The sequence below is a fragment of the Hippocampus guttulatus genome, chromosome 17, assembly GCF_054856545.1.
Source record: "Hippocampus guttulatus isolate MCC_2025c chromosome 17, RoL_Hgut_1.0, whole genome shotgun sequence".
NCBI lineage: Eukaryota > Metazoa > Chordata > Actinopteri > Syngnathiformes > Syngnathidae > Hippocampus > Hippocampus guttulatus.
In genome coordinates this window covers 6,878,761-6,888,536 of record NC_141277.1, presented here as the reverse complement: position 1 = coordinate 6,888,536, position 9,776 = coordinate 6,878,761, and the positions used below count along the sequence as shown (strand labels likewise).

Genomic DNA, 9,776 nt, shown 5'->3' with positions numbered 1-9,776 from the left:
ATAAAACACGAGAAGCTGTGTTCACGATTTCGCTGAGCACTCTGGCGTCCCACTTTCTTTAACGCAACGCCGTCTGGAGCCCGCCTCCGGAGCTCAGGCCGGTCGACCGTCTCCCCCCACCCGTCAACCCCAAAGCCAAGCGGGCACCCCTATGCCGGTGTCCACCTCGCCCCTCGGCGTTTCCCTTGGAAGTTAGCGTGATCCATTTCCGAAGGAGTCCACGCCTCGCTTTTCGGTCGGGTCATGATGAGAGGAAGGCGGGCGTGTGAGAAGGAACATTGTCGTCGTCGTCGTAATTCACTTTGTGTAACGAGCTAGCTTTAAACCCCCTCGGTGGTTTTGGCTTCTCGTTTTTATTTTTTTTAGTACTCTAAACATAAACCGTCCCTAATTAATTTCCTCGGCGGACGAGGAGGAGCATCCCACTTTTATTACCCGCCGTGAACGACCCACAGCAGAGAGGGAGAGAAACCCGGGCAGGAGTCAACATGTTCGAGACAAGAGGAATCCCCTTCGTGGTTCTCGACGTCGTCTGCCTTGTTTTAGGTATGTGTACATGCCTCTCTCGCTCCACTGAAGCGGATTCGTGTCTCGATTTAATCGGATGGGACAAGCCCGGAGTGGCAGGGTGGTTTTTGTTGTATGTAAAGACAACGCAAATTGCAGCGTCACTCCTACAGACGTTTTGGGGTTTAACATTTCATGGCAGAGTTGTTTTAAACTGACATCAATCAACGGCAACACCACACAATTTTACACCAGCTAAGTCACTACATCGCAATGGGAATTGCTATAGCACAAGAACACCCCCCCCAATATTTTCATGAAACTTAAGTTTCCAAACTTTCCAAATTTTGAAAATATGTACTATTACAAGACGCAAAGCACGTTCACGTCAATAAAGTCATAATACGAGGAAAAGGTCAATAGACGGACGACTATTCTTTCCCCACTATATCACAGTAGAAACCGAAATATTAAAAGTCAAAAGGTGTAATTTTATGAGATTGAATTATTCTAAGAGAAACAACGTATTTCAAGAAAGAGCCACAATTTTATACCATTCAAGTCATAATATTACGAGGAAAGTCACTATGTGAAGAGGAGTGCAGTAAGAGTGTAATTTTCCAAGAATAAATTCATATTCAGAGATAATTTGACGTAATATTACAAGAATAATGTAAAATTCTTGTGATGAATGAATAATGACATGACCTTATTCATGTAAAATTACGGCTGTTTTCAAAACATTCCATCTTTCTTGCAGTGATATTACAAAATTCAACTTTATTCATTGTAATACGACCCCCCCCCCCTCGTAATATGTATATATTTTCTGGTATCACTCCCGTGATATTACAGCATACGACTTCATTCCTTTTTTCTCGTAATATTCCAACATTATTCTCATCAAAATGGTACTTTTCTACTAGTATAATTATCACAAAACTGTCCCCCCCCTTTTTCTTCTTCTTATCATTATATATCTCAATTCAACTTCAGAAATTAAACAACCGCATCTTAGAAAAAGTGCGGTGCAAAAAGATCAAACATAAAACACAGTGATAATATAAAATATATATATAAAAGATAAAAATAGTAATCAAGTAAAAATATACTTTCAAGCAAATTCTCTCCATCTTATTAATGGTTGTTGCGATGCAGACTGTGTCCTAGTGAGGCTGGAATGAATTATTTTTTTGTTATACACAATATGTGATGTGATTGGAGGCTGTGCTGGCTTTTAAAGGATTGATTAATTGATCCGAATACCGATTCATGCTTTCTTTGTATGTTGTTATGGATTGCATAAGAAAAGCTTTTTATTGTGGGTGACTCATGCCGCAAACTCTACCAAACATCTTGCTCCCCCCCCCCCCCCCCCACACACACACACACACACACACACACACACAGCCTGCTTCTGTTTCTCTCTTAACTTCCCGGGCATTTCAGCTGCCACGTCCAATCAAACGCCAACAGCTGAAATGACTGTCTTCCAATGGATCATGCGCTTCTGCATTCTTTTTTTTTTTTTATGATGGAGAATGTGTTCCACATTCGAGTTGAGCTGAGGCCAGCCTGCGTTAAAGGGGCCAAAGACGGCGAGAAATCACTGCGGCGTTTCCACTGGGACTTTGGACCTGCTTGCATAAGAAGCTTTCTCGCTGGTCTTTTATCAAGCAGGAGTGTAGATTTGACAAGCTTATCATTTCTGTTATTATTATGTCACACGCCTTGTAAAAGTTTGACTGGGCCTAAAAATAAAATTCGTCCTTTCCCCGTGTGTAGTAAAAACACACGCAGTGTTTGAATCGAACCCTTTGCCACATTGACATGTGCCTTACCTTGGACAAACACATTTATAGCAATAAACTGGCAATCCAGTGGTGCCTTACTTTGTGAGAGTAATTTGATGTGTTCCAGCCCCAAAAGAGCAATACATTTTTAGGAACAAGTTAAGAAAACATTATTGTATTTTACAAAAACATATAGAAATAACAAAACTAAATAGAAAGGTAAGCATTATACCATTGTTACATCGTGATTTCCTGCTTGCGTTAAATGGGCCTCCAATGATGTACACACCTTGGCCACCAGGAGGCAGTATAAAACATGTGTACGTCATATACAGCGAAGATTGTCACAACTGCTCAGTAAGCTGCAGCAATATTATAGTTGTTCTTCGCACAGGATAAAGAATATATGCCTCCGAGTAATGTTGCATGCTCTGCATGTGAACTGTTTGAAGAAATATAAGTTGTTTCAAGGTTTATAACGACCGATACATCGACGGCAGATTAGTTTGGGCTGTCTAAAACGTGTTCTAGTATCAAGCTAGCAGGTAAAGTAATGCAGCGTGGTTTAATACACATTGTACAATTCTCTTTGTTTTTGTTTTGTGTGTGTGACAGTAAACGTCATTTAGGAGTGGCAATAAACCACAAAATTACAAGAAAAGAAACTTGAAATAATTTTTACGATTTTTTAAAAATGAGAATAAAGTATGGAAAAAGGTGATACTATGACACAGCTCTGTATTTAGGTTAAAAATATTTTACAAAATATATATATATTTTTCAAAAACTTGGGATATCGAGAGAAAAAGGTTGTGATTTCTAAACAAGAGGTAATAATCAAAGAGTCAGATCCTGATCCTTTTGTTTCCTAGTTTTGGTTACCAATATGGCATGTCGCATAAATTCCTCATTTGTTTCTGAAAACGGGATGTCATCAACGCTATGGACTGATGCAGTCGTTGATTTTTATTTCACATTTTCTTCCCCTTTGACCGTGTGTCCTCCACAGGGGGCCTGCCCCTGGCGGCCTTCAACCTGGGTAAGATCCGTCCCTACCAGAGGGGCTTTTTCTGTAACGACGACAGCATCAAGTACCCTTTCCACCACAGCACCGTCACCTCCACCGTGCTCTACACGGTGGGCTTCTCGCTGCCCATTAGCTGCGTAAGTAGGGGGCCGTCCGTGCCAGGCAAGGCCGGGACGCCACGGACCTAACAAGTGCATGCGGCTTTTCCTCATTTAGCCTTTCACTCTATCCAGATCCGCATCATATGTTAGCAGCCCTAGATGACGAGGATGTCCACTTAACTATCCAAAGGTCCGAAATTACTGAAAAACAGCACCTTCAAACCAGACTAGCCGACCGCTTTTGCTTACCACAGCAAAGCTACTCATTGATTTTCACATATTGTCGTGATGAATACGCATGCTGCTTTTCGTGTCATCTGGACACAGCTGCGACGGATGCTAATATTTGCTAACACTATCTTAATATATCTATGTATATATTTGCAAATACTATATTTTGATTATCATAGCAGCACTTTCAAACCAAAATGGCCAGCAACCTGCGCATTTCATTGTGTAGTTTCTCGCGCGTAAAAGGCAAAGAATGTACACAAAAAAAAGAAGCTAAAATGGAATGAGCCTACTGCAAAGCAAGGCTGTGATTGCACACTCAAGCGAATGTAAACGTCGTTAGCTAATTCAGTATAGTCCGACTGCCAGTTAAGGTCAAGGATAGACGCATTTGGTGCACTTTCAATTGCTTGATTGAATCAAAAAGTAACAAAATAGACCTGTAATAATTACAGTTAACTGTTTGCTGCTAGCCTCTCATTCGCTGACTCCCGCCTCACTCACGAGGCCAGGTTCGGCTTTTTAAAGCCACACACATTCAAAGTCACAGACACTACAGTGTAAAACGTGAAGATGGCGGCCCCATGTGGACAAAAATAATACCCGCACCTCATGTGCATCTTTTCTATTGGAATTGGCTGTTTAATAATGCCAAATTAATTTTGACACAAATCATTGATGAGAATAATCAATATTAGCCGGATTCACAACACGATTTCTATAAGAAGTCTGCACTTCGAAACCAAAATGGCCGAGTGAGTGTTTCATATGTGGGCCAGACTAAAAAAAAAAAAAAAACGGACAGACTGGTGCCGGATGGTAATATTTGTAACGCTCGATTTCCCAGGTGAATCAGCAACTCGGCCCACAACCTGTGACGAAAACTCACAATTTTCGCAATCCCTCATCTTCCGTCTGTCTCGTACGCCTGGTACCAATGCGGTAGCAATCGGCTGCGTGTCTACGACGCGTTTGTCATCGAAAGACACCTTGAAAATACCATAAAATAGCCCATGTGTTTTTTTTTCTGACTTAGCCTCGTGATGGATTGTCAGGAATCTTTTTCTTCACATGAGTCACAGCTGTGAATCATCTCATGGAATATCCGGAATGTTCCTTTTTGGAAGCGCCGCCGAAGCTTCCTGACAGTGTTCCATATCTCTGATTTCGTCTCGCGGAAAAAAGCCAGTATGACAATCCGTTAAAAGAAATAAAAAATGGTTTGTCGGACATGAATGGAGTTTGCAGGAAGTGTGCCCACCAGCTAACGACTTCCTCCTCTTAACATTTTAACCCTCTAACATCAGCTACTTCCTAAGGCTTTTGGCCAGGATGCCACTGCTGCAGCAGCTTCTACCGCCTCCTGGAAGATGTAACCACGGCGTTGCATGATGGGTAGATCTTATCTAATAACCTCCCATTTGTTTGTTTGTTTTTTTCTCTTTCTCATTGCTTCTCTGCTAGTTGGACTCCCGTTCGCAATACTCACCGCGCAACACAAACCGTTCCGCCGAGGCTTTTTCTGTCGCGATGAGTCAATCAAGTACCCGCTTAAAGAGGACACCATTTCCTATCAGTTGTTAGGAGGTGTCATGATTCCCCTCACAGTGCTCACTGTAAGTGCATCTTTGATATTTACTGTTTCATTACGTTTTTTTTTTGTTTGTTTTTTTTACGTTATGACCTGAAACAGTGGTTCTCAAACTGGTGCGCATAATAATTAGCCTTAAATTATTATGTTGTCATAAAATTAAAAAAAAAAATAAACGACACCGATAATGTCACGAAATAAATTAGCCCTCTCACTTAGCTTTTGGCCAACTAACTCGATAATGTATTTTTTTTTTAAACACCTGCCTTGGAATAATACGACTATATTTTTGTATGATTGAATTTTTGTAACGAAAAAAAAAAGTCTTTGTTCTGAAAAAACAAAGATATAAATATGATTGTAACATGAACATTTTTCTTTTTTTTTTAACTGTGCATGGAAACTTTTGTTTAAAAAAAAAAAGGCAACTGTTCATTCCTATGGGACTTTGAGGGAAACATTGACCCCCTTAGTTGTCCCCGCACCGGAAAAGTTTGAGAAACCCTGTCCTAAAGCACCACTGTCTGTTAAATGAGTTTTTTCCCACCCCCTGCTAATGGCATGTTTGCAAACGGCTCATCTTTTCACAAACAAACATTCAAATGACGTCAGTTTCACCTTAGTAAGTAAATACTGCCTTTACGCTACAAGGCATTTTGAGCTCGAAGTTGAAGCAGGAAAAGAACAAAACAGTTTGAATGACCCCAAATGGCTTAAAAAAGGAATTAGGTGACAGCTCGTGGGTTGTAGTTGAAATGGAAACAGCAATTCAGTTAAGAAATTGCCAAATTGAAAGATAGAGAAGAGTGAACAGAAGCTAGCTAGCCGCTAGCGCCGCTTCCAACTTTGTGTCTGTGTAAAGGATTATGCTGACAAACACTTTTAAGTGGACATCCTCTCGGTCAGTTAACCCTCCGGCCTTGTTTAATTTTCCAACCCTTTCAGCTTCCTCATGATTTTTTTTTTAGCCTATGAGATTTTTCTTTCTAGTTTTCAAAGGTCTGAACTCACAAGCCAAGTGTTTGTGTGTAGAATGAAAGATAGGTTAAAAAAAATGTTCAAGCCATAAATGCCAAATATGAAGTTTCCTCCATGTCTAAAAATTGATCAATGATTGATCAAGTAGAAAACAAAAAATCGTTTTTACCCAAAATCGTACGATTGATGCAATCTAGTAAATAACAAGGAATTTGAAAATGTTCACTTCACTTAGCCAGAAGTGGCCACGATGGACCAAAAAGTTAGTTTGACAGAAAAAGGACATTATTGCAAGATTCAAAGCTGGAAAAACTACAATCCACACCCTCGCGAAGTTTCATTACATTTGCATGAACACATTGCAAATGACGAACAGATTGAAGATATGCTAGTTTACGGTTTTGATTGTGCCAACTTTTTGCTCCGTGGTGACAGATGATCTTCGGCGAGTGCCTGTGCGTGTACCTCAAGCGCCTGCAGTCCAAGTCGTCGTACGGCAGCTACGTGGCGCGCGTCTACAAGGCGGTGGGCACCTTCCTGTTCGGCGCCGCCATGAGCCAGTCGCTCACCGACATCGCCAAGTACTCCATCGGCCGCCTCCGGCCGCACTTCCTCGACGTGTGCAGGCCCGACTTTAAGGGGGGCAACTGCTCGATGGGCGTCTACATAGAGGATTTCGCCTGCACAGGAAACCCCACCATGGCCAATGAGGGCAGGTGAGCTTGAGAACGTGCCGTACACAATTCAAATCGCCACTCTGTATTTAGTATAAATGTGTATAAATGTATAGTATAAATGTGACGTTTGGGGGAGGGCCGGGGGGGGGGGGGTTGTTTGAGTATGTGTGTTTTTGTTATCAGCATTGAGCAGCAGGAAGCGCTGCCTGGCGAGAGGATGTGCAGCTCCGATTTCCAAAGCAGCTCCGCTTTGGCTCCCTTCTCTTTAATATCGACCTTCGCAATAGTGAGGAGGGAGTGCGCCCCCCCTCCCCCCCAAAAAAGCCATCATCTGGCAACACAAAGCATCCCTCCTGGGCCTGTACCGCATTTCCAGGGCGTGGCCGCCTGACTGTTTGTGTTTGCTGGAGCCAAGCTTCCTCCCCCACCCTCCTCCTCCTGCTCCTGCTGCTCAACCTGCAGCGTGCGCACTACATAAAAGGCTTTCCTGCGTCGAAACATCAGCTGATTGTAAAACTGCATGAAGACGAGCAGCAGCAGAGGGATCATCTTATCGCAAGGCTCTTGCGTCGCCTTTTGAACAACAAGAGAGGGAGGGCGGAGGCCTGCATTCAATATGTTGTACAAACTGAAATAATAATTGGCCGTCCTCCATTTTGTTACGACAAAATGAAATGGAAATTTAATAAAAGTAGTTAGAATGTTCCAATAAGTTGTTGTGGATTCCACTGGGGGGGGGGGGGTTATTCATCTTTCTCAGGGAAACGCAAACTTACTACTACTGTACAGTATTGTACTGAGCCGCTATGCTACACTACGTTGCAATACACTGTATTCCCTGTTCTATGGTGGTTACCCTCACACTTTTCCAAAATGGTCCTTATGTTTCGTCTCCACAAAATTATGGGTTGGCAAAAAAGGCAAGTGTTCTAATGTGAATGTTTGTCTTGCTCTCACAGGTTGTCTTTCTATTCCGGCCACTCGTCCTTCTCAATGTACTGCATGCTCTTCCTGGCGGTAAGTATTTACACGTACTTTACTGTGTGGATAAATGTTCGCTCGTAGACATAGGCAAAAAAAAAAAAAGTAGTCATTTTGTAATAGTCCGTACCTTCCAGGTACGTGTAAACATGGACGGCATACGCAAATCGAGGTCGACGACTTCAGAGTTTAAAAGAACTATGAAAAACGATGTTATCTTAAAACAGGAACTACTTGATTATCTTGTGCGGTAAATATAGCGAGCATGAATAAATATACATTGCCCTTCAACTTCCTGTCTTCATCGGACCTTTTTCCACAGTATTGAATTTTGTTCCATGAATTTATATACAGTGGATGTAAAAAGTCTGCACACTCCTGTTCAAATACAAGCTTTTGTGATAGAAAACAATGATACCAACATCATCTCAAATGATTTTCCACCATTAAAAGTGACCCAATGAAATTAAATAAAAATCTTTCGAGAGGGAGAGTAAAAAAAAAAACACACACACACACACACACAAAAGTTGGAGGGAATTATGAACAGTTCTAAATGCCAGTCAGTGTTGGCGCAAAGCCTTCAAGTTTTGGCTAGAAAGAACAAAATGAAAGGAAAAGCCTACTAGAACATCTGAATTTTATTCAGAGAAAATCACGGTGCTAACTGGTGGCAACTATCTTCTGACCTCAATGAAAATTGGATCATGAGAGTTGGAATGTGGCGACTAAAAGAGGGTGTGCACACTTATGCAACCCCATCAGTTTATTTTTACTTTTCTTGTTTTTTTTTCACTTGATTTGTACTGGTAGTAGGTCATAAAAAGAGTCCAAAACGTTTTTTACTGATTAATCCTGATTTGTCAATCAAAAAGGAGGCCCGTGGAGACTTTTTTTAGACAGTCATTATAAACGTACACATTTTGCACCACACAACACAGCTGACTATTGTTGCCATTTTTTGTGTGTGTGTGTGTGTGTCATTTCAGCTGTACCTGCAGGCCCGCATGCACGCAGAGTGGGCTCGCCTGCTGAGGCCCACCATCCAGTTTTTCCTGATCGCCGCCTCCGTGTATACAGGCCTGTCACGTGTGTCCGACTACAAGCACCATTGGAGCGACGTGCTCACAGGCCTCCTGCAGGGGGCGCTCATGGCCATCCTGGTGGTGAGTTTGAGACACTTTTAATTTTCATTTCTAACCAAAACAGCAGCATGTAAACTCTGTCAAGTGAATGTGAGCGAAGATCAAAACCTAAATTCCACCTTTCGGCGTCCCCGCAGGTGTTTTTTGTGTCTGACTTTTTCAAGCAGCCCCTGGAGGCCCGCAAGGAGGCCGACATCCCCCACACCGGCCTCCGGGAGACGCCCACTAACGGAAACCACTTTGAGAGTCCAAACTAAAACTTCACACACTTCAGTCACCTGCATGTAGAGTCGATGCGCCTCAGACATCTTATTTTATTATATTCAAATGTTGTCTTTTAAATGTGGTCCAGCGACAGATGCTGGCTCAAGACTGTCCCAAGGACGCTACTTTATCTACTGAGCCGGTGGGAAGATTGTACTGCATGCACCCACCGGTGAAAAGGGGTTGGGGAGGTGAATAGAGTGGAGCGGGGAGGGGGGTAGAGACCACTACTGTGTATAACCTGTGAATGTAAGCCTGCTTTGTGCATTTCTTTACTGGGAGTCAATCTGCTTAAAGCTCCCACTGAGGTTCAATGTCGAGGTTATAAACAACTACTGCGAATGCAGCACTTTTTCCTGTGATGCCTTCACGTGACTGCTAAACTAACGCCGCTGCTGCTGCATATCCCTCCAAAAACTGACAGAAATCAGGGAAGGCAACTTAAGGCCCAGAAAAGAAAAAAAAAGACAAACACCAAACC

At 42.4% G+C, this 9,776-nt stretch overlaps 1 protein-coding gene across 2 annotated transcripts; it reads left to right on the top strand.

The window, feature by feature from the left end:
- Positions 1-67: 67 nt before the first annotated feature.
- plpp1a (phospholipid phosphatase 1a) lies at positions 68-9,716 on the top strand. Of its 2 annotated transcripts, none has more exons than XM_086134569.1 (6): positions 68-546; positions 5,124-5,275; positions 6,664-6,944; positions 7,865-7,922; positions 8,876-9,052; positions 9,169-9,716. In XM_086134569.1, exons 1-6 carry the CDS (start codon positions 489-491, stop codon positions 9,286-9,288), a joined length of 846 nt encoding a protein of 281 aa, XP_085990695.1. In that variant the 5' UTR covers positions 68-488; the 3' UTR covers positions 9,289-9,716. The 2 variants fall into 2 exon arrangements, with proteins under 2 accessions (XP_085990695.1, XP_085990694.1); XM_086134568.1 differs by lacking the exon at positions 5,124-5,275 and adding an exon at positions 3,310-3,464 and having other exon boundaries at positions 70-546.
- Positions 9,717-9,776: the final 60 nt, after the last annotated feature.

Excerpts from the sequence above, each read along its gene's own strand:
- plpp1a (XM_086134568.1), top strand. The coding sequence starts at position 489 with ATGTTCGAGACAAGAGGAATCCCCTTCGTGGTTCTCGACGTCGTCTGC. Across the intron at positions 3,465-6,663 it reads TCTCGCTGCCCATTAGCTGC|ATGATCTTCGGCGAGTGCCT; the intron begins GTAAGTAGGGGG and ends CCGTGGTGACAG. Across the intron at positions 9,053-9,168 it reads CGCTCATGGCCATCCTGGTG|GTGTTTTTTGTGTCTGACTT; the intron begins GTGAGTTTGAGA and ends GCGTCCCCGCAG.